Consider the following 25,144-nt stretch of genomic DNA (forward strand, 5'->3'; position numbering starts at 1 on the left):
CTTGACCTGCAAACTTTATTCAAGGTCACTGCACACCCTATTTCCATAGACACTATGTATGAGCTAGATTGGACTGAGGGGAGAGAGGATATGCTCTGGACAAGGATTTTATTTATAACACTGCTATAATCTTAACCTTAGACCTAGAAACATGGTTTAAAGTCACTTCACACCCTTTACCCAAAGGCACTCAGTGGGCGAAGTGTGAGCCAGATTGGGCCAAAGGGAGAGAAGATATGCTCTGGACAAACCATCTCGGACAGACAGATGGACAGAAAGACAGACTGATCACTATAGAGCACCCGCAGAGTGGGACCCTAAGAATTTTGTTCAGCTTACCATAACACAATTAATATGATTTACACATCTTTTGATTATGTATTTGCAAAATCTACCTATAATGCACATGTATAAGACTTTATAACAAACAGAACTTTGACCTCATTAAAAATTTAACAATACGTGTAATTGTATGTACAAGTACATCACTTTAATTCATACGTTGTGATGAAAACAATTTACACCACCTGTTCCAATTTTAATGTGTTTATACATAAATAGTTCTTAAAATAATCGCTAGTGTCATGTGACAGGTTTCCGTGAGCTGAAAACTTTGATGCCATTCATCATGGAAGCTCTTGCATACTTTGTGAGCAGACCACCAACATCCACTTTTTGTGTTGTCAAATCCCTGAAACAAAGAAAACATACAAGCATACAATTCTGATATATCTGAAAACGTGCAATTGTTAATGCAAGATCCAAAAACGGGCAACAAAAATTGCACAGCTGAACAAATATAAAGGCAAAGGAAGGTATTAAATACCTGATATACAAGCACCTAATGAAATGGGAGATGACACACCTGATATAATGGGAGATTATATAAAAGGACTATGTAATAAACAGAATTGATACAATACTAAATCTTATAAGGAAAAAATGTAAGGGGAGATAACATACCTGATGTAAAGGGGGGACGGGGGAGGGGGGGTGATGTAACTGATAAAATGGGAGATAATATTTATGATAAAATAAGAGGTGATATAACTGATATAATGGGAGATAATAAATCTGATGTAGTGGGGGGGGGGGGGGGGGGGGTGGTGATGTAACTGACACAATGGGTGATGATAAATATAAGGGGAGAAAACATTTGAGTAGCATTAGGGGAAATGATATAATTGATATAAGGAGAGCTAATATACCTGATATAAGGGGAGATCTCAGCAAGAGACCACTTCTCCCGTGTTTTGAACAGTGTGTTGAATCTCTCTCCAACATCCTCCGGTAAATCCTCCACTGGAAAATACCAGATGACCTCTGGCATACAGTTTCTGTCTATCAGTGCAATTCCCTAAAAAAGGAGAGATGTTTGACATGTTAAAAATAATCCTCTCACATCAACTTTCATGTAGAGCCTTGTACAAGTAAAAGTAACTGGTACTCTAAAGAAAATAGTGAATAGATACAGTTATAAGGTAAAGGTCCTTTCTCTGTTCAACACACATCTTTTTAATCTTTTTTGTTTTGCACAACTACATGTACATTCTGATGGTATGATCCTTCTGGGGTTTGTGAAATAATGTAAATGTAATGCACATTTGAGCCAGGATGACTTCTTGTGTGTCTGATAAAGGCCCTCACACCACATTAAGGTACTGAGGCTTGAATGTTAAATTTGAGTTGATTACTGGTAATCAGTTGCATTTCTCAAAAATCAAAATATTTAAGGAATATCAACATATGCCAAAACTCATTTTCTGTTTTGCAATACACAAAATCATGAGTAGCAAGTTCCTATTTATCCATTTAATATTATGTTCAAAACTTTGCGGGCATAAGAAGAATTGGAGTATCTTTTTGAATTGAGAAGATGATTTCAGAAAAATATGTTATTCTCTTTTTTTTTTTTCATAATTTAATCTACTTACCGGTACATTTCATAACAAATGCAAAGAAGAGTAAAGGTACACAAGTTTTTAAAAAATATTAATTTCTAAAAAATTATTCTCTACCTCTAGTTGGGATAAACTGGTTCTCATGCCTTGTGGAACTGTCTGCTCCCAGACTTTCAAAAACTCTTTCAAGTTGAACTGTAAAAATATTACATGTCATTAAATAAAAGAGGAATACTGAAAGTTAAAGTAACATGTAAAAAAAATAATAGAAAGTTGACAGAGGAACAGGGGAAGTTTGAGTTACATGTGTTCATGTGTGTAAAGATAGAGAAATGAAAGAGGAACTGTGCAAGTTAATGTAGCATAATAATCTAGCAAATACATGTACCGGTACATGAACAGTACAAACCTTTCCTGAGTTTTTTAAAACCAGCTCTGCAAAGAACTGACAGATCTTATCTTCGCTGAGAGAAAAGAACTTGGCATCTACAAGCAAGAAAAGCTAAATAAAGAATTGTAAAGGAAATAATATTTTAACTTTCAAGAACTGTTGTCTTTATCGTATTACATGTTAGATTATTGTGGTTAAAAACATGAAATGACAAACAGATTGCTCACCAATTTGCATTGGTTGATCATCTGGATCATGATCTCCTTGCCCTCCTCCTGACTTCATTTCATTAGCATAGCAATCTATAACATGGGCAATCACTTCCCTGAAAAATGATATCATCTGTGGTATTTATATTACCTTACAGATTCAGTATTTGTACAAAACAACTGTGAACAATTTGTGTGGAATTTCTCTTTTCATTTAAACTGTGTTGTAAATTAAAATTAAAATCTTGTGAAGCCATCTCCTTTTTTTATTGTATATTGGTTTACCTCGGAAAGAGTTGTCCCAGAGTTTCAAGACACTCATCCAGCGGTATGCCAGTAGAGAGCCAATCATTCTCTTCACAAAGCTGGATAATATGGTTCAGTACTTGAGTTAGGAAATCAAAATCCAGAACTCGCCACAAACCTTTATAAGAAAGGAAACATTGCTTTTAAACATGTAACACTAAATCATAATTTCATTCGCATTGCATAGAAGAAGTTGTAGAGTGGGGTTTTTTCTCCATTATCTAAAAGTGCTTTAACTCAAAAAAATGTTTCACATTCATCATCAGATTAATAAGGACTGACCTTCTATTTGACATGCCTTGAGTTTCTTTAAAGATTCCTTTATTTCCACTTCACTTCCTTGAACAATATTCAACAGATCCTCAAAACAATACTGCAATAAAAAATAAAATATCAATGCAAGCATGCACGTTTTGTTAAGAAAAAGCCATAGCATTCATCAAAATTTCAGTTGATTTAATTGCTTAAGTATGGGTAAAAATATTAGGAAAAGTAACTTGACGCTTTGACCCTTACCTTGTGACCTTGATGTTGCTCATCTTCCTCACACTCTTTACCACTATACATATTCTCCTCCAAAAGTTTTTTCAGTTTTGCAACTTTTGGTTTGCAATGTCGAAGTTCGTAGTAGTTATTCATCACAGAAATAACCTATAAAAAGAACTTAATTGTTATACATCTCTATAGATTTATAGCCATTTTTTGTAGGTTCAAACCTGTTATCATTTGTATTGCATGCTGTTGCTAAAAGTTAAAGGCTCTGAAATGTCATACTTTTGAGACTTTGGTGTTTTGAGGACCTGAATCACCCACATCCTCCCCTATGTCTAACTGGGGAGTTATCAACATGGAATTAGAAATCTCTGCCTCCTTAATTTCAAATGTAGTTGTTTGTGTACATAGCACCGCCATATCATCTGTGTTGCCACGAATCACCACCCTGCATATTTTTATAACGATGAAATCAAATTACTAATCTTTTAAATTTATTACATCTATAACATGTAATTTTGCACTGAACAACTGTTTATAAAAGTTATAAATACATTGTACATGTACATATGTTTGTCATGAAGTCATTTTGAAACGTACTTTTCTCCATTGGTGAGGGTTTCCAGTACAGAATCATTCAGTTCCAAAAGCTTAAATGACTGGTTATCCAGTTGTTGTGAAAAATAAATACACTGGACTGTTGGCTTTACATCACTCAGTTCAAGTTTAGCATATTCTAAAACTGTATTAATGTCTTCTAGAGACCTACAAAATAAACGAATTTTATATATAACTCCTTCCATTTAGTTGGATCCTCATTTTTTCTAGAATTAATTTAAAAGATGCATACTTTATTCATACATTCGCTAATTACTTACCTTTCATTTTGATCGCAATCCATTCTTAATTTTTCCGCCAAATAAATTGAAAATGAAAGTAAAGCTATGTTTATGTTTAAACTTTAGTTTCGTATTCGTAAACAAGTCGTTCCTTGATTTTCGATTACATCTACTAATAATGGCGAGTTTTCACACTTCTTTCTATCTTTATAATATAAGCAAGGAATTTCTATTGGTATTTCAAATGAAAACCTAGTTAATGATTTAAGCATTTGTGGAAGAATTTTGAAAAAAGAACATTATTTTTGCTACATTACTATTTGATTACATGATTTATCCCCGAGTACCCAAACTCCGTCACCATAAGCAGAAAACCTCCCGCGTTTCTCTGTAAATTATTTTTTGTGGTTTTTATCATTTGCAATCACTAAATATAATCTGAAACAATATAATTTATAAAATTATTAACAAAAATATTTTTGTTTTTATTCAAATAAGCCCTCTGAATACGACGTTTATCACGCGTGCCCATGATATCTTATGAACCTACTCCGTCACCCACATGCTCTATGATATGGCAGGGAATGAAGACACATTAACAATTTAGTTAAAACTCCATTTGTATCTAGTCCAAGTTATAATAAGTAAAAATGGTGCATACAATTTAATTGTATTTAATTTCATCGAAATGAAATGATCGCCAGAATAAAATATGGGTCCATATGTAACAACAATCACCGTGAATGGCCTTTTCAGAATGTCTGGATGCCGTTTGATTTATGTCCTTACTTATTTCAAATATTTTATATCATTAATTAATATATTACTTATCATATTATTTATTTATTACATTTTTAGAAATGTATCATATTCTAAATAGCGATATACCGGATATATCTATACCCTGTATAAGGCAAAAGTAACGGCATGAGCGATTTGACGTTATCATCAAGAATAGTGCAAAAAGGCTATTGCGGATTGAAAAAAATGTGTTAATTACCTTAATAAAAAATGTATTACATGTGATATGTTTCATCTTGACATCTCTTAAAATGGCTGACCACCGTAAATGATCGAATGGGCCCGCATGTCAGAAATATCGATATTTTAGTGCACCCGTGAAAAAGTTTTAGCTGATTTCACACAATTAATGGTGCATAAAATGAACAAGATTTAATTCTGTTATTTTTTGAAACATTCTTAAATTTAACCGTTTCAAATTGTTGACATTTGATTGAAGATTTTTGACATGTAAAAATTGACGTCATAATCGTACTTGATTTCAAACGGCGAGGAGTTTCCCGAAAGTGACGGAGTTAGGGTAGTGACGGAGTTAGGGGGCTATGCGATAACGTTATGCTAAACGTGTGCAAACTTAATCTTATTAGGGATGATCCCAATTTTTACCATCACATTTTGCTACAATTATTTCAGTATTTAAAAGAGGTCCATGTGCCACATTGCTCACCTGAACAAAAGTTCCCCCGTAACATTTTATTTCGTAGCATATGCTATTTCTTTTTTAAACTCTGAACCTTCGGTTCAGGTGAGCTAAACCCCAATTTCTCATTTAAATTTTAAAAAAACGCAAAAATTGTGTTTTATATATTTTTTATTGCACTTTTTTCACGTTTGCACTTTGAGAAGGAGACTGAAATTGGAAATAGTGAAAAGCTGCCAAAAACAATACAAAGTGAGCACAAGAATAAATGGAGACAAGAACTGGGAAAAGATCTGGGTATCTTGGTGGTGGAGTCAAGATGAGGCTGGCAACTGTCAGTAAAACTGCTCCCATCATTGACAATTTTAGCTGAAAGACAATAAGATACCATATGTAAAATGATTTTGTATACAACTGCAATTTAAATAATATAAAATGTATAGCATATGAATATTCCCTGTATAAAGTGTGGAAACAAAAGAAGTATTTGTTGCAGATTATCAATATTAACTTTTCTTAAATACATTTAATGATTACATTTACCAAAGTTGTGTTCAGCTTAGAGAGTGCATGTCAAAATTTGTGTTGCGGATATAGGGAATTTTGGCGAGTGCTCATGAGCATTAATTCGCTCTGAATACTTAGGTCTCAGAAGTTTGTAATATCAGCTAGTCTTCAACATTGTAAAGATAACCTGTATAACAAGGTGTCATTGCGTATCACCTATAATTTTCAATTGTCATTACACATACCAATGTGGTTTTAGCTCTGTCCCAAAGCTGATCATCTTTTGTTGAACTTATGTTCATGCATGCCTTACATATGAGAGCATGTAAGACTGTGGTTGCCACAGCAGCCATAACCAAATCGTCTTTCACAAATAGTGGAAGCATGCTGTAACACAAATCATAAAATGAATTAGAACCAAAAAGTCAATTTTGTATGGAATGACACACGTCATTAATTTAATATCATTAAGACTAGTTTGGGTTTTTTTTCATTGGCCATTAGTAATCCACGAGAAAATTGCAAACACCTACCTAAATGTTGATATAAAGTAGAACCAGACACACCAAAAAGGGTAGTCGTGTACAAGGAGTGACACTGCCCTGGAATGGAAAGACTCATATTCTACAGTAGGCAAAACAATGACAACCCCCATCCATGACTAAAATGACATAAAAAACATCAACTATGAGGGTCAATATAAAAATACAAAGACTTTTGCCATGATAGCGTTTTTGGTCACAATGATAGTTCAAAAAATTGCTCTGCTTTTACCAGCTCTCTAATTTTACTTGAAAAGTCCACTTCATGACAAGTAGATTCTTTCAAAATGAAGCAGTGTATTTGACAAAGTAAACTCCCACTTATTTTCATGAAAGATAGCCTGTTTTAATTATTAAGTGGCAGAACATGATTCATGAGCTTTAAAGACATCACTTACAGTGCTGGTATCAGAATGGATTTCTCGTGTACATGGAATGAGAAGAGGAAGAAAACTAAGGAGGAATTGACCTGCAAGTAATAAACAGATTTCATGTGCATTTGTGTCTATTCTTTTTATCATTTATAGTAACATGACATGGTTCATATATTAGCAAAAAAGATTAAAGAATATGATCTATCTTTTCTAAGCTTAGAGTGAACATTAATAACAAGTTGTTGATAATAATTTTTTATATAACTGTTCACACAAAAATCTGTATGAAAAATAAAACCAGAAAAAAATAATTTCATGAACACCAGTACAGTTACTTGTGTATAGAAGTTAACCTGAATTACATCATTTAAGTTATGTAGCTATAAGTGTATCAGTGCATTTATTTCCATTAATAAATATGTTTTTTATTTTGACTTCCAATTGCTTCGTAAGTGATTGTGTTTATAAATACAATATATAAAATACAATCATTTATGAAGCAATTGGAAGTCAAAATAAAAACACAATAAATGATGGAAGTTTAAACTGTAGTTCTGCACTTACTAGAGAAATTTTGAAGTTTCTGGTTGTTGGAAAACAAAGCAGATGAAGTGAAGATGGCAATAAACACACAAGAGTGCTCAGAAGGCTGGAAAATACCCAAAAAATAGTTCTTTAAATTAATAAATCCATAATCCAAAAAATGACCATGTATCATGTAATCCATCAGACAAGAACTAACTTTGCTGGTAATGTTCATCTTATATGATACACACCAAAGTGAACCTTTTGATATTCGGTATTTTTGGAGTGGTTGTACATGTATATTGTTTTCTTAAAATATTATTTCTTCAATTCTTATTTTCACCTTGAATTTCTCATTCTAAACATATGCCTTAACTTTTAAGAGCACTGAATTCAAATTAACAAAAATATACATGTACTATTTTTTGTCTTCTAATTAAGTGCTGACATTCTTTTTTTTTTTTAAATTACCACCAATAAACTTAGCTAAAGTAGCTTGCGTACATTCTCTAGATCTTACCATATCAAAACCAGCTGATCTACTGTAAACATCTGCTTCAACTTGATGAGGACTGACAAACTGCACCATACATTGGCAACCTTGTCCTAAAAATATCATTTTTCTTTCTAATAAACAACTTACCACTAATCCATACATATGCATTTAATATTTTTCTACATTCCCTAAAATCTTTTTTAAAAAAAGAAATACATTGTATTTGCATGAACATGATACTCTGAAAATAAAATCATTTTATTTTGTTGATTGTAGCAATCTATGCTTTGTTATACCTCATACAGTCCTCTGGCCAGTGGAAAAACTCTGTGGAGAACTTGTAGGACCATTTCTTTGGATCTTAAAAAGGGCAGCCAACAAACCAAGAAGGTTGATATGACAGTTACAGCTATTTTAAACAGCTGAGGTATCCTAAAAAATATGTTATTAGATTATATAACAACTCCTCATTATTTGTTATGTTCAACACACGTAATTCTTTCTTAGTTTGAAGTATATCTTTCATTTTTGTGATATTTATATTTTTGTTGAAAAATTGTGCAAATGTCAAAAAGATCAGGACCAAACTTTCAAAGAAAAGTGTTTTCTTCACAGACAAAATGCTGAGACTTTCAGACAAATGTGAACATAATACCTGGACCATTTCTGAAAGCACCACCCCAACAAATAACAAAAGAATGGTAAGGCATGGTACAGCTCCATTTGCTTGTAGTTCAAAGCCAGAGAGAAGCATATGGAGCCCCAAAGATGGAATCCCTTGCAAATCCAGACAACTCCAAACAAGGCAAATCCTAGACTGACACAGTTGTATCTTTGTACAAGTTAAGGAATCGGCAAGCTTGTTTTAATTTCCAGAATATGCTGTCTTTCGAAAACACTATATTAAATGATATATTAATAATACATTGTGTGTTATATTCTTAGGTACATGCATAAAGCAGTTCTATTTACAATTCTAAAATGTTTAAGGCACAAAACTTATCCAATACATATATTTGTACTAAAAGGAATTTCTTCAGTTATTATTTTTGTCTTATTTGATTATACAATTATCTTTTATTCCTGGAGGATACTGAAAATGTCCATGGTCAATCAGAATGAAGCCGGGATACATCAAAACAACCAGCGACATCTTGACCTAATGAATCAAACAATATGCAGTTCTAAGGGCAGTAACTCTGAAATATTTACTTAAAACTATTGTTAAAAAAAATTTCAAAACTTGATATCTTTTTGTTGATAATCATCTTACCTTGTCTTGTAATTGAAGTTTTTGTTGAGCAAAAAACAAAACAACAGCAGGGAAAAATATGGAAACATCAGCCAATATCACTAGATATGAAAGAAAAATATTTAAGAAGTGCAGATTGTCAATTACCGGTAATCTTTTCATACCAGGTACTTTTCATATTTGAATAATTTCCAATATTCTGGTTTTTTTTTTCATAAGTTAACAAATTGAAATCAGTTGTGTACCTGTATATCTCATGAACAATTTGTGAGCATAGCTTTCATGCCCATGTGACTCTTTCAAGGCAACCCAGGATGGGTTTATTTTATTTGCGCTGAAACCAGAAAAAAAATCAGTTATGATCATCATTTAGAAAAAAAATAGGGTTCTGTTAAATATGGACATCTCTCTCTCTCTCTCTTTCTTTCTCTCTCTCTCTCTCTCTCTCTCTCTCTCTCTCTCTCTCTACTTACACAAATCCACATAGCCAGCTATGGTATGCTGTTAAAGGGGGGTAATCCAGTCCCCAATACAATAAATTGTTATTGGTACTATTGAAGTACCTGCAAAAATTAAAATATATATACCAGTAAATAATCTTTATTGTATATCAATGTATATGATACATATTTGGGAATGTAATAAGAGATATTGAAATCCTTTCCACTGTAAATTAACTGTCACAGAAGAAGACATAATGGTTATAAATGTCACATATAAATTTTCTTCTTCTTTTTTTTAACTCAATACCAATTGAGGAAACAAGTTTACCCATAATATCTTTATAACGATGGTCTGGAAAACAAGATTTCAACAATACCAATAGACACTATGACTATACACAAAAAACATTTCCTGGTACTTACAACAGCAAGCAATTTAAAACTCAACATATTCAATAGAAACCAATCTATAATCATGAAGAATTTAAGATCATTCATTTATGATCTTTGAACTTGATTACCTTGAACTTACCGTATGAACTTAACATGCCTCTCAAAAAAATGAAACCTGGATAGATAATGATGTAGGAGTGCCATGATAAATTGCTGACTTTTGAAATAGAACTACCCAAAAAGCAATGTATCTTATCATTGCCATGACTTTGATCTTGGAGGTAACCAAGTATAACTGTTCAAAAGGAGTGATGTACAGGTTTCAGACAGATAGAAAGTCCAGACACATCATACTAGTATTGTAAGAGGGGAGTGCTTGAAGAAATTTTGAAACTAAACTAGAATGAATTGTGAGCTGAATTGCTTATAACTGTTGTATCAACTAAATAGAAAGGTCTAATGCATAGGTGCAAATAAATGCAAAACTTTTGTGAATTAATGCATACCGTTTTCATATTTACAGAAAATAATAATGCAATATTTTCACAAATAATTCAGAAACTTTCATGAATATCATGAATGCATAACATGTAGTTCCAAAAATCAATTTAAAAGTTAAGCAAATAATTTCATATCAATTCACATTGACCCCCTTTCCCTCCACACCAAAGGTATAAGGTTCATTACCAAGACCCCTTTTGGTCTACAATTAAGATCCCAAGTTTAAACTTTGTTTCTAATAGCATTTATTTAACAAAAAATTAACGCATTTAATACTCTGGAAAGTTTATTATTCATTCACCAAAGTTATTTGTTCAATTCCAAATGTAATGCAATTATTGCAAAAGCTTTTTGAAAATAATATGAAAATATTCAAAATAATGCATTTATTCACTATATATAAACTCTCTTATGAGCTTTAGTCTTATCTGGTTTTTGTATACCATTGCTGTGGAGGCAGGTGGTATGTTATTTCCATCCAATGTCTCTGGGCTTCAAAGTCACCATACATCGGAGAATTGCCAGCACCTTTAAAATCATAACAGATAAATCTATAATTTATATGCAGAAAAATATCTAGATTTTTTGTGGTTTGCACTATTTATTGATCTTTTTTCTTCTCTATGTATTAAATACTGGTTCCAAGATGAGTAAAATTTATGTTGTGGAAAAATGACAAAACTACAAGCAAATCTTAATTTGGCAGTGATAATTTCATTTAGTCCTGAGCTCAGGTGAGTCGATTATCATTGTTTTTTCATCAAACTTATTGAAATTATAGATGATGAGACCAATGAAAAAAACCCAAAACACCATGAATCTATTAATTACAGTTTAATTATCTATTAAAATCAGAGACAAATATATAAAAATAAAAACTTGAGATTTTTTTTAAATTAAGGCGATTCATAACAGCTGCATTAAATAAGGAACCAGAGACATAAATATTATTATGTCTCTGGTATAATCAGGGACGTATATACGTCCCTGGCTCCACCGTCACCAAAATTTTCAAATCCCTCAACTCATTCCTCAACTCAAATCCTTTAAAGAAACGTGCATAAATTTGAGGTCAAACCTCAGATTTGAGGCTGAGTATTGACTTGAGGAAAGTTGGTGACGGCGGGGCCAGGTATAATGAGCGAATGAGAGTACATGTATTACGTTTCGAATTTACTCTGTCAATTTTCGAATTTTTCTCATGTAAATAAAAACTTGCTCATATCCAACCAAAAAAAGATCTTAAAAAAAAGTTATGGATACAATTAGTTGTTCATACCCGAGTATTTGTGAAGCGAGACCAGCCATCTCGCTAAAACAGCAACGAGCAAAGCAACTACGTATCCCGACTTAAACATATTCAGTGTTTATAATTTGCTTTTAACTTAACCATGTTGACGTCCAAATTTGTCCTTTTATTAAACGTTCACCTGATTATAAGAAAACAACAATTTTTCGTAGAGCGTTCGTAAGTATATTCGAAGTCGCCTGGAAATTTACTTTATTCGATAAAGTCAGAATTAATTCAAAATAAGGTTTATCTGCTCTAAGTTATACTTGCTTATTGTAAAATGATTCGCTTTCCAATTGTAATAACATTATTTTATACATTTAGATACTTTTAACGAATCAACTATGTATAATTAATTGTATCGAAACAGGAACAACTCTTTGCGCATGTTCGGCGTTCATGGTTTCCTTCATTTCTTCTAACTCTGTTTAATCTTGTTTTTGTATGTGTTGACACTGTTTTAAAAGGTATGAAAACTATGCTTTTTAATCATACAAGCTTTCAATCGTTTACAAATGTTGTTTAAGAAATAATTGTGTGTCATTTTTAGTGAATGAACATAGAAAATTAAAAAAAAACTGTTCTTTGACTGTGAAGATTCAGGAGCTTTGAATCTTAAAATACTTCACAAATATGCACGGACTTTTATGAGTAATAGCAATCTTAATTAATTTGTTAGTGTCATGCTTTATTCAAGTTTCCATTGATAAGGTATCTCCTTTCCATGTTTTGAAGTTCTGTCTTTAAAAGTTTACAGTGTTTGGAGGACCCTTAAATATTTATAAAATTGAACAACAAAAGTTCATATTGTTAATTGGCGTATAGTCAGTAAGACAAGTCTATATACATGATTGGTTATTGGGTTTTCAGTGTGTGAGGTAAGGGAAATTGTCATCAATTACCATAATCCGAGATTCTTCTGACTCCAAACCCCCCTTTTAATATTAATGGGACGTGCGTCCCAATATAAAAGCTGAGGTTAGAGTCAGAGTAATCTCATATTACAATTTCCAGAAATGGGAAGTGACAGGGACATATAAATATACTAGTAGATTTGTCCCTGGAAATGATCAATGATTTAAAATCTTTCTTCTTTTTTTTTTTCAATTAAGATAAAGATATTTAAATTTGCTTTATGTAGATTATGTCAAGACGGTCCAGTCGAGTCTCCATGACTGGAGATAATGGGGAGTTTTATCTTGAGTGTAAAGCAGCTTACCTCTCCATCTATGACAGTGTCAAGGATGAGATTGATTCTGTAGAAGACCTAGTGCAAGGTGTGTGATATATACCGGTACAGTGAACTACTAATCCTAAAATGCTAATGAAAACTTTGAAATACATCATTCAAATGTAACACAAAATCTGACCAGTTTTGAGATCAATTAATTAATGGTTACTACTACCAATACATGATTCTATGAATCTTTACTTGAAATATGTGACTAAGTCTAGAAAAATAAGACATTACTTATTTTGAACTCTTATTAAACTTTGAGCTACCCCTATAAATCCTCTGAATTGAAAAATATGATAATGGGTTGCATTTAACTTGATAAGGTTTTATTGGTTGTGGTTTTCAGTCTGATTATCCACTTTTGTCCTTTCAGTTTTACAGCAGGCAGGCAGAAATCCATCAAAGAAAGTTTTAGCCAGATACTGGAAATCTGACACAGGTAAATATGAATTATGATAATTCAAATGCATCCACATGATTGAAACTATCCTCTTATTTTGAAATTTGAAATATTATCAGATTTTAAATTTTGAATGCTGTTAAAAATTTTTAATGTTACAATAAATATAAAATCATTGATGAACATGCTTTCGTAAATTGACATGATTTTGCAGAGCACTTGACATTCGATGAGTTTGTGGACATTTGCAAAAAAGAAAAAGCCACCACAGCGGATGACTTGATGAAAGCATTTAGGAAAATAGATATTAATGGAGATGGTTATATTTCATTAGAGGAGCTCTACAAAATAATGACCACTGTAAGCCTACTACCCCTTCCCCCCTCCCAAATAAAAAAAAAATAAACAAAATTAAAGAAAAATAAAATTGAAAAATGTTGTAACATGTACGTGTTCTTCCTTCAAAGTACATGTTAATATTATCTGTTTTATGTTAAAAACTTTGTAGAAAGGTGAAAAAATGAGCCGTTCAGATGTCAAAAAGATGATTGATGAAGTGGACGAAAACAAAGATGGACGTCTGGACTATGGAGAAGTAATAAAACTATTTATATTGAAGACCACTAAAATTTAATATGAAACATTTGCGATCCAATTGTTTTCTCTTTTAAATGAATTAATATCTTGAAAAAAATATTATTTATAAATATCTGTCTTTGGAGTTTGACTATGCCAAGGTATAACATTTATGTGTATTGCCTGTTTATATAAAGTTTTCACATGTTCATGCACTGCATGATGATGAGTACAACTCACTTATCAAGCTTTACAAGTCACAACATAAATGTATGGCCAAAGAAGAGCATGCTGTATTTTTTGTAAAAATTGATATGAAATTTGTCAGATGAAATTAATTTGCAATTTTTCATTCTGTATTACCGTACTGTCAAATTCAATTCAGTTATTACTTTAAATTTACATCTCATATTAAGATATATTTATGTTAAATTTTGGACCCTCTTTGTTGGCCCTCTCTGATCCCCAGGCAAACAAACCAGGTACTGTAAAAGTGGCTATTTACGCAGATGGTTATGTACGCATTTTCTATAGTCAAACAATACGCATGGGTATTAAATACGCGGAAACTTGATTTACCACTCTAAACACTGGGGTTTTTTTTACCGTACATGCGGGGGTATTTTATGCGGTTTTCAGCTTACTGCATAACTAGTGTAAATTTCCCCCATGCGTAAATTACCACATTTACAGTAGTTAGGTGTCCAAATGATGCATGTATATGGGGATTGACATAACTTGAGACCATAATTCAGTCTCTTGTCTTTTTAGTTTTGCAAGATGATCATGGAAACAACAGAGGAATGTAAGAAAGTGTCAAGGAAGATCATGGAGAAAAAAGAACTTAAAAGAAGGAAGGAAGATCAGACAAAAACAAGTAAGGCATTCAAAAAGGAAATAAAGCTACACGAAAATATAGAATTAAACAAAGCACCTAAAGTACCAATTATCGTAAAGTTAATCTTAGTTTGGCTTTAGTTTTAGTCAATGGTTTTTTTTTATTTTGGAGAAACAAGAATGAGTTCTGTGTTTGTTGAATGTTAAAATAAAATCTTGTACAAACAGGTGACTCTAGGTCAGGTTCTCAGGTCTCAGTGAGATCAGCAGCATCTGTGAAAAGTAAGATCCCCCCCAACAGTTTTCACTGGCGTGGCATCACAGTCTTTGCACACTTCCCATCCATTTTGCTAATACTAATCAAAGCTTCATTTTTTAATACGTGTAATTTTTTAATTACATTTTTTTCCCCTACAGGAGTTTGATATTCCATGTCATGATAGAATTGCTAGTCAATACTGTGATACATGTATTAGATTTAAGTGTATTGATTTTTAAAATTTGCATTGTGAAATTCCATATAAAGATACAAAGATAAATTAGATCCTATATTCATATGTATATTCACAAGCTCTCAACAAACTTGATTTTGGCTTTTGAAATTGCCTGTAAGTCAAAAAATCTATCAGAGAAAAGCTAAAGAGTCGACAATCATGCTTGAAATATATCTTTGTAAATGCAGTTTAATAGTACATTGTATGTTTTGCTTGCAATATATCAGATGCAATTTAAACATCCTTCAAGAGGCACAATGGTGCCTAGCTTTGCAACCAATTACTTTTCTTAAGAGAGCCATCAAGAGTTTTTCTCTAGCCTGAAAGCTTTCATATATACTAGTATACAATGGTTCTGTGTATTGTGACATATCACTGTGTGGAACATACTGGTATGGTACTGTTATCATGTAATGTACATGTATACCACCTTCTCTATTATATCATTGAGTGATGCAAGCAATATGTCATTCATGGTGTGGTAAATGTGTTTTCTCTGAATGGTCAATGATTCATTCTACACACACTTGATAAAATGATTCTTATATTTTGTATTCATTTAAAAGTATTCAAAAAATCCCTTGCTGTTCAGTGACTATTTATATTTCTCTATAAAATTAGCAAGTTTTATCATATTTGGTTCCATATGGTGAAATTTTGTGATTTTCAAGAACATTTTTGTCCTTGGAAAATCAATTTGATATATCCATATAGAAAATAAAATATACAAGTTCAAGCTAATTTAGTGTACATGGGAGTAATGAAAATTTATATTTAAGACTCCTTATGCAATTAAAAAAAAATTCCGATACTGATACATATACATATATATATATTTTGGTGTTGACTAATAGACCCTTTCGCGATAACTGCGGTACTGCTCTCTTGCAGGGCAAATTGATATACTTTGCGTAAGTTTTGCTAGGCAGATAATTAAATGATGTAATTGAAACAATTGATGTTACGTCATATTTCACCAAACTATGTCATTTTGCCCTGCAAAAGAGCTGTACTGCAGTTACTGAGAAAGGGTGTATAATCAACACACTATTCTTATTGTTATTTTGGTACATTCTCTTAGTCTTGAAGAATGGAGATCTAGATGGAATGCATTTCATGCTTCCAAGTTCTGAATTTAAATTACCATAACCAGAAAATTAGAAATTCTTTTTTTTTCCAGTTGTTTTTTTGTCCTTACCCTTTCTTTATCTTTTCCCATCTTTATATTTTGTGTTTTGTTTGTTTTTTATTTTCCACCTTTAAAAATGTATTTACATTCATTTTATAAAATTCTCTCTTTAGTTTGTATATTTAGTTTTAAAAACCCTCCGTTTATGATAGTTTTCTTTTTTAATATGTATTTTTTTCCTTTAATGATCTTTCAAAAGAGATATTATCAATGACCAAAAGTTTTCATTAATTGACATATATAAACTGTGTATATTTCAATAGGCTATGTGGCTATATTGTTTGGTCTTTTTACAGGTTACAGTGAGAGACCCATGTCTGCCTCTTCCAGATCAAATAAAGGTAAAGAGACACTTTTATTCCGGTAGTCGGTACACTTAGAGAGGTTTCCTGATTAAGGTGTCAACTAATTAGTGCATGGTTGTGGTCATAATCAGACTGTGATTAGATTCCTAATCTCATTGATATCTAGTGCATAAGTAGTTTAGATGAAATGCCCTTTGTTTGGGTCAAATAAGAGAGCTGCTTGATGAGAGCTGCACACATCATTGTGGACCATCTCTGATGTAGAGTATTTAAGTTTTCTACTTTATTTTAAAATTGATAGATCCTTTTTTTTTTTGATAGGTCATTTAATTAGTCTGTTTTTTAAAGATTTTATGATAGATACATGTATGCATTTTTAATGGAGGAAATAAATTTGTTCATGCGTGAAAATTTAATAGAATTTCAATTTGTGTAAAATTGTACAAGATAAAAATGAGGACACACCTGCAGATCCAGAACCGTCAGAATCTCCTAGCAAAGAAAATGCCACAACAGAAAAGGAAATGGGGTCAAAGGTTTCACTGAGGTCAAAAGGAAGTGACCAGGCATCTATCAAAGGATCAAGGGTTTCACTGAAATCAAATAAGAATGAAGACCAGTCCAAATCCCAAGATATGGGGTCTAGAGGTTCAGTAAAGGAAAATGAGGAAGAAGGACAAGAGGAGGAAAATATGGGATCTAGTAGTACACTGAAAGAGACAGAGCCAGCACCATCAGACCAAAACATGGGATCTAAAGTTTCAGTCAAAACCACAGAGGAAGGAACTGCATTAGATTCAGGGTCAAAGGCTTCTTTAAAGTCTGACACAAAGAAAGATAGTTTGGGTTCCAGAGCTTCACTGAGGTCTAAAGGCGATGGGATCAGTAGCGAGGAAGTTAAAAAGTCTTCTGCCTCCTTGAGGAGCAAGGAAGACAAACCTGAAGGCATGGGATCCAAAGTATCATTGCATTCAAGAAGGGAATCCAAAGGAGAAATTGAGGGATCAAAAGCATCTCTGAAGTCAAAAGACAGTGATGTTATCAAACAGGAAAATATGGGATCTAGAACATCACTCAAGTCCCATGGGGAAATGGGATCTAAAGTTTCCCTGAAGTCTAAAGCAGAATCCAATATGGGATCGAAAGTGTCTATTAAATCCAAAAGTGAGTCTAATGCAGCATTAGAGGCAGCAGCTACAGATGATGAGGAAAATCTCAGAGTGAGGCCAACTGCTCGTGCTAGAAAGGACAGTAAATCCATGAGACAAATCAGTAAGCACTAAAACTGGGGTTCATCAATGAAATTCAAATTCAGATTTGTTTACCAAGGTAAAAGGATCATATATCATTGAATAGTACGGTATAGGCAATGATTAAAGATGGAAAATTTTTACTTGGTACAGCTTTTAAAACATGAATCTAGTGTATATGTTTTTATGATCTCCAAAGTAAACTTAATATATGGACACATTAAATAATATTTCTGAATTCATCAAACCTAAATGATCAGTAACTGGGTTTATTGACATGAAGGGATTGGGAGAGCATAAAATGTAAATGAAAGTATGCATATTTTAGATTGGCACATTACCGGTATATACTTTGCTTTTCTTTGGACATCTTGTTTGAATCCAAAATTTTGTTTGGGAAAAAATATTCTTGAATCTTGATCCATACCCTCTTCCGTTATATTATACCATCTGCTTTAACTGATTGTGGACTCTTTTAAACAGATGAAGGGAGTATGTTTGGTTCATTTGCCTCCGTAAAATCAGGTACACGTCCATGTGGTCTTTATTTTTTCACCTGGTTGATAAATTGCTTTTTTTTTCTCATTCTTGATTGCCATAACTTATATCAGTAGACACGAGTTCTGCTCTCCATGCTTTCATTAGCACATCATTTACCTCCCCTGCAGGCACTCAGTAGCTTACTTCCGATTCAATGCTGCAGTGTGTCAATTTCATTCATTTTTGAAATTTTATAATTATCTTTTTTTTAACAAATAACTGATACCAATTTTTGATCATTACAGATGTCAAAATACTGTTATTTAGCTTTTTTATTTTCAAGAATAATTACAGGGAATATATAAAAACTCTGTAGTTTGATTTTTCAATGTGCCTGACAAATTTTTTATTGTTATCTAAAACTTGTTTTGGAGTACTGCTAAAGTGTTTACTTACGTGTGGGGGAAATTTACACTAGTTACTTATGGTAAGCTTTAAACTGCATAAAATACCACCGCATGTATGGTAAATAAATTAAAACTTTAATGTGGCAAATCATATTTATTACCCATGCGTATTGTTTCACCATAGAAAATGCGTGCTTAATCACCAGCGTAAATAAAAACTTTACAGTATCATATGTATAAATAACAGTATTTATTCTAAAGGAGTTTAGCTCTGACAATGATTGGGTTATGATATTGTACTGGTATAATTTTTACAAGATAATGAATACTCATGTCATTTATTTTAACAAAATTAATGGGAATATAACCGTGCCATGCAAACCATTTTCCATTGTAAAATGTCACAGATATACATCATTGTCATGGGTCTATTGTGTTTTCAACTTCATAACAGGTGTTTTATTTTGTATAAAAAAAAATCACTGATTTGGATGGGACACATGCAGGAATATAACAGTATGCTTTGTGACTGAATTTTAACTTTGAGGATTCAGTGAGGCGTATGACAGTGTTTCAAACCTTGAGGATTTTCTAACAGTTTGTCTTCATCATTCATTTGATTGGCTGATTTCTTCTTTTTCTTACAAGTTTTATTGCAGCAACATGACACTATGATTGAAACTATATGTCTGAAGTGTGATGTTTTAATTTCAATTTGGAATTGCTCTTTCCTTGTATATATTTTCCAATAATACATATAGTAGTAAATAATTGAACATGTTGTATAAGTAATTATATGTATTTGGTAGCGCTGGTTTCATTTAATGCAAACAGTTTGCTTAATTAAAATGCTGAGCTCCTACTATTCTGCTGGCATTTCCTTGAAAAACCCTTGAAAATAGAAAAGCTTAAGCTCTTAGAATTCCATATCCCTTTCTTGCTTTGAGAAAAAATGACTTCCATTAGATAGATAAAGAATTACATATATATAAAAATCTTTTACTTGCCGATAATCTTTAAAAGAAAATATCATTTTGGTCATAATAATTCCCCCATAATTTCCTATATTGTATCTTTCTTTTTAGGTGCATCATTGGCAGGATCAAGGAAGTCTTTGCTTAGTGTTGGTATGTGTTTCTGATAAGAGTACACAAAACTATTGAACTATTGAATGTGTTTTCTAATTAAACCGGAAAATTGGTAAAAAAAAAAAATTCAGTGGGTTTTTTAAAAAAATTTGACAGATGATCTTCCAAAGCCATCTCCAAGGAACAAGAAGTCCAAAGGTCCGGCTGCAGCTTCCTTGGCTAAACTTTCAGAACCCAAAAACCTAAAGGTTAGCATTGTCAATCAAACCTTCTCTACGACAATTAGAATAAAACTGTTTGAATTTATCAAATCTGGAGTCAGTGAAATGATTCGAGATCATGTGCAATACTTGTAGCAAGTGTTTGAAGTTCATTAATTGACTTGTGATATCTGCATGTTCATATTTCAGAACTATGATGCAAAGAAATATTGAATCTGAATTGGAAATATCTTTTCCAATATGTGTTAGTCTGTTTGTAAAAGCAACTTTTCCAACACAGGAAATCAGCTGTGGAGAGAGAGAGAGAGAGAGAGAGAGAGAGAGATCCTCCACTTGCTCTTGAGGTTTTATTTCTGCTGCTAATTTGATGCAACTCTTAGGACAACTGTGATTGGTTGCTCTTTAAGAGATGACCCTGCATTTTAAATTTCAAAATTGCTATCAAAAAATGCATCCCAGACTTAAGAGAATAGATATATGATTAACAATCAAATTTTGGTATGAGTTTTTTTTCTGTGTGGTAAAAATTTTCATTTCAAGTTTACAACATACTCTTTTTTGTTTTCAACATGTTTTTAATGCATAACAATTGAATATCTTTGAGGATTTCAGCCATATGATTAAACATAGCAGTGTGATGCCCATCTATACCATTCTTCTGTAACATACAAAGATTGATCAACTTTCATTAAGTTTTGATATTTTTGTTTTTTCAAGGAATGGACACATGCAACTAGTAAAGGGATGTTTTACATTGATGAAGAGACAGAAAAGCTTCTCTGTCATCAGTATAATCTTAAATTGACAGAGGACACATCTGTGTGGATCACAATCCAGCCAATCAAAACTCGCTGTCAAGGTGAGTTGTAACCAATAGATTCATGGTAATCTTTTTTTTTCTCTGTAACAGTAAAGTGTGTTGTGACAGATTGATTTTTTTTAGACACTACTGAATACCATATATTAGCTAGTTTACAAATGCATGTACTTGTATCCATGTAAATGTTTTACTACACATGTAATCTATCAGCACTCACAAATTACACAAGTACAGAAATGATATGTGAATGCTGAATTTTTATGTGCATTTATGTTTTGAATTGAACTGTAAGATGAAAACTAAAATCCGTAACATTTTGTTCAGCTGATTCGGACCAGGTCATAGACACAGGCTTGTTTATCCTGAGAGACAAACCGGATGAAGATGGCAATGTCCTTATAACGTTTACAAGGCACAGAGATGCAAAGGGGGTCAGTAAAACTCTTCAGCTATTATTTGATTTGATGTATTCTTTGTACATATATTTCCATGATCAAATGCCTCCTGTGAAAATATCTAGTGTTAATTTGATTTTTATTTATAAGTTTGTTCGTTGTAGTTAGACAAGCATTGTTCAATAATATTTGATCATAGCTGAGTAAAAATGTCATTTTTAGAAATATGGAGTGAAATGTTCTTTGGACGCAGGAAACTACCGCATCATTCCCTTCACAACAGGATCTCGTCTCAAAAAACGAGAGAGCGATCCTTCAAGTGCAGCAAAATTGCTACAACTCAAAGATGGAAAATATACCATATCCAAGGCCTTCAGGTTTGTATTTGCTTCATTCTGAGTGAATTCAATTTTACAAAAAAGAAAGAAATCATCAAAAAACGAGTTCATGGGAATTACATGTATATCAATTAATTGAGTTTAATTCAATTTCTTTGCAAAGGTCTGTTGACATACATGAATTACAAAGTCTTCATACTGTCATGTTTGGCAGTAACACTGTATGTAGTTTGCCCTTATTGAAAGTGACACTGTTAGTGTGTGCTGATGACGGAGAGGTCTGTTTACAGGAAAGTGCTAGAAGACATCTTTGACCTGTCTGACCTTGACGGGAATGGGACAATGAGTCGGGAGGAGTTCAACTGGTACAACATCCGGACGAGTGATGAGGAGGTCGGCGATGATGAGTGGGAGGTGGTGGAGGGTACGTTGGACATTCGTCTTTTTTTCTGCCTCTTCTTGAAAAAATATTGATTCATTGTTGTTATGTTTAATAATTACAATATATAAAAGTACATTCACTGGAAATGAAGATTTTGACTTCTTGTTACTAATGTGATTAGGTATTCTGAGCAGGGCATGTACCTGTGTGAATTTTTTATCTGCACATTTACTGATAAAACTATCAAATTAAACTCAGTCATTGATAATTCAGTTTAACATATGGGAAATAGCAATTACAACATATACATGATGTATATAATGAGTATTACATGTAATAGATTCTTTAGGTGCAAAAAACGTGTCTACATTTCAGAGAGACTGGAACTTGAGGATGGCGAAATTACAAAGAATGGTTTCCTCCAGCTGAATGAAATGGAGGCAGAGGATTCTAATGGAGATGAGGACGACATGTGGGTGACACTGGAGAGTCTGGGCATCAACAAAGAGCTGGTCATGGATGAGGTAGTTTGGTCGACACAGTTGAATGATTTCTCTGCATTTACACACACAGAAAGTCCTTGAGGGTATCATGTGATGTTTTTTGTGTTGCAGGCTTGTCCATTCGTAATTGATGTCTACACAGAAGACTGTGATGATGCTGAATTTAAAGTGGAAGCCATTGAAGACATGATGGATAAACTGCAGCGTCCCTTGTGTCAGTCTGTGATGGAAAAGGTAAAGGAAAAATAACTAGTGTCTATTCCTTTTATTTTCTCATTTATGAGTAATATTGGTCAGGCATTATGGTTCTTGCCAAATAGTCAGATTGTCATTATTCAATATGCATTTCTTATTGCCCACAAAATCTGGATTCCAAGTTTTCTATAACCTGATAATTATACATGTAATTAAAAGACCGTGACAATTAAATTGTTGTTGATATGAATAACCTGTAAAGGCATATTGTTTATGCAGAAAATTAACACCAAACACAAACAACAACAAAAGTATACCTGTAATATAAAATGTTAGAAAATGATAATCAAAATTTATAGATTTTGTTTCTTCCTCAAAGATTGAAATATTATTTTTCCTCATGCTTTCTACACAGGGTGAAGCCACCAAGGTGAAGGGTATGAAGGATTTAACGATGTTCACATATATGAGTGACACCAGAGCCACCATTGTAGTAGACAATAAGGTGCGCGACAAAAAGAAAATGTCAATACACTCACTTAATTTTGTCAATTCTGCAGTCAAAGGAAGGTTACCTTGATAGAATAAACAAACTTTTTGTGTCATTTCAGTCTTACAGTAGTGTCCGTTTAAACCTTGATTGTTCTGGCAGCCGAAATTGTCTGACAAATCAACCCTCATTGGATGAAACATTCTCTGTCAAATCACAGTCTCAGATCGTAAGTTTCTTTTTAACTCATCTTCTCTAATTGGTAACTCGATGGCTTTATAATTCGATGTTTGGATTTCAGTTAATATTGGTTAGAAACAAATGCATAGAGTAGGTTTGGTATTCACATTTAGAAAATTTATTGTGCTTGTACTCAAGAATACATATGTAATAACAAGAATTTCTATTTGACTTGGAACCAATTGCAAACAAAAATATTAAGAAGTATATGATCATTTTTCAGATTGCGTATCATTTTACACCAAAGAATGAAGATGATGAATGGAATGTCAAGTGCGAAGAGAGTATTCAGAAATAACATCATGCAATTAAGAATAGATTGATTGTATTAATTACAGATTTCTTAAAGTTTCCGGTAATTGTAATTCCCGTAAATAGCAGCAGGACTGTAACTTAGAGGCAGATTTTGTCCAACCCTTTTAAACTACAACAGTACAATTACCGGTAGTGCAGGGTAGCATTTATTTTTTTCTATTATTGGCATTTACATGTAGTTTTTTGAAAAGGTTACATGTACAATAATAGTGAGACATTAATAAAAACAGATAGCAAGTAATTTAGACATTGCATGTAGATATATGTACATGTATTTGACTCCCAAAACTGTCTGTGTATATATATACTGAATTAAGGTACATTGACCCTTTGTATGATTTTGCTTTAACGGTAATGGTCTAAAATAAATTTGTACACTCAATACAATTTCAGTATACTTTGCTGCAAGCAAATGCTGGGCAAAATTTGACTGAAATAAACTTTGAAGTTGACAAACATATAGATTAAAGAATAATTTATCCCAGAAAGGGTTTTTTTCCCTAGCAAAGGGCCAGTATGCCTTAAATTATTTTTTTAAATATTCAATACATAAAGTTTGTTTTAGAATTATGCATTTTGACTGAAATAAACTTTGAAGTTGACAAATATATAGATTAAAGAATAATTTATCCCAGAAAGGGTTTTTTAGACGGTGGCTATAAATAGCCACGGTCTATTGCTACGGTCCTGACCGGAAGAGTATTTCTCACGGGGACCCTAGCGGATAACGAACGATAACTCTGTTAGGTACATGTATGCAGTGTTATACAGACAATGTTTTATCTACGTGTCGATTTCAGTAGGAGAACTAATTTTAATCTTATCAGATATTTTAAGCATTATAGCTGCTAATTATTTTGTACATACATTTAAATAATGTATGAAATTGTGTTTTATTTTAAATGAGCCGTTACCCTCGCTGCTTAATTACGCGGTATTAATAATTTAAGCACCAACTGCCAGTTTTGACGTTTAACTGTATCAGGACTGCATAAACTATATCACTGCGATAATTGGTCACAATAATTGCTTCTTGTCTTTTTTATGATATAAATAATTGTCAGAAACACACTATTTAA

The 25,144-nt window shown here is 32.5% G+C and overlaps 3 protein-coding genes across 5 annotated transcripts; 1 reads left to right on the forward strand and 2 right to left on the reverse strand.

Annotated features, from left to right (window-relative positions):
- Nucleotides 1–463: 463 nt before the first annotated feature.
- Nucleotides 464–4,250, reverse strand: LOC128166507 (sister chromatid cohesion protein DCC1-like). The gene is made up of 11 exons (XM_052831714.1): nucleotides 4,178–4,250; nucleotides 3,900–4,064; nucleotides 3,582–3,747; nucleotides 3,324–3,458; nucleotides 3,090–3,180; nucleotides 2,787–2,925; nucleotides 2,520–2,617; nucleotides 2,311–2,387; nucleotides 2,019–2,096; nucleotides 1,209–1,357; nucleotides 464–691 (listed from the first exon to the last, which is right to left on the reverse strand). Exons 1-11 carry the CDS (start codon nucleotides 4,198–4,200, stop codon nucleotides 583–585), a joined length of 1,230 nt encoding a protein of 409 aa, XP_052687674.1. The 5' UTR covers nucleotides 4,201–4,250; the 3' UTR covers nucleotides 464–582.
- Nucleotides 4,251–5,737: 1,487 nt separating this feature from the next.
- LOC128165191 (dolichyl pyrophosphate Man9GlcNAc2 alpha-1,3-glucosyltransferase-like) lies at nucleotides 5,738–12,050 on the reverse strand. Its single transcript, XM_052829454.1, has 14 exons — nucleotides 11,892–12,050; nucleotides 11,056–11,140; nucleotides 9,749–9,838; nucleotides 9,521–9,609; nucleotides 9,297–9,376; nucleotides 9,118–9,182; nucleotides 8,679–8,855; nucleotides 8,320–8,455; nucleotides 8,048–8,133; nucleotides 7,567–7,651; nucleotides 7,027–7,097; nucleotides 6,620–6,688; nucleotides 6,332–6,473; nucleotides 5,738–5,948 (listed from the first exon to the last, which is right to left on the reverse strand). Exons 1-14 carry the CDS (start codon nucleotides 11,968–11,970, stop codon nucleotides 5,751–5,753), a joined length of 1,452 nt encoding a protein of 483 aa, XP_052685414.1. The 5' UTR covers nucleotides 11,971–12,050; the 3' UTR covers nucleotides 5,738–5,750.
- Nucleotides 12,051–12,253: 203 nt separating this feature from the next.
- LOC128165189 (EF-hand calcium-binding domain-containing protein 7-like) lies at nucleotides 12,254–24,102 on the forward strand. Of its 3 annotated transcripts, XM_052829449.1 has the most exons (21): nucleotides 12,254–12,370; nucleotides 13,045–13,180; nucleotides 13,514–13,579; nucleotides 13,755–13,900; nucleotides 14,049–14,135; nucleotides 14,888–14,993; nucleotides 15,182–15,235; nucleotides 16,933–16,977; nucleotides 17,389–18,213; nucleotides 18,675–18,716; nucleotides 20,164–20,205; nucleotides 20,323–20,414; nucleotides 21,105–21,246; nucleotides 21,532–21,638; nucleotides 21,825–21,979; nucleotides 22,231–22,364; nucleotides 22,698–22,846; nucleotides 22,937–23,059; nucleotides 23,436–23,525; nucleotides 23,632–23,739; nucleotides 23,974–24,102. In XM_052829449.1, the coding sequence occupies exons 2-21, from the start codon at nucleotides 13,048–13,050 to the stop codon at nucleotides 24,046–24,048; spliced, it is 2,721 nt and encodes a 906-aa protein (XP_052685409.1). In that variant the 5' UTR covers nucleotides 12,254–12,370; nucleotides 13,045–13,047; the 3' UTR covers nucleotides 24,049–24,102. The 3 variants fall into 3 exon arrangements, with proteins under 3 accessions (XP_052685409.1, XP_052685410.1, XP_052685411.1); XM_052829450.1 differs by lacking the exon at nucleotides 15,182–15,235; XM_052829451.1 differs by lacking the exons at nucleotides 17,389–18,213; nucleotides 18,675–18,716 and having other exon boundaries at nucleotides 12,255–12,370.
- Nucleotides 24,103–25,144: the final 1,042 nt, after the last annotated feature.

The sequence above is a fragment of the Crassostrea angulata genome, chromosome 10, assembly GCF_025612915.1.
Source record: "Crassostrea angulata isolate pt1a10 chromosome 10, ASM2561291v2, whole genome shotgun sequence".
NCBI lineage: Eukaryota > Metazoa > Mollusca > Bivalvia > Ostreida > Ostreidae > Magallana > Magallana angulata.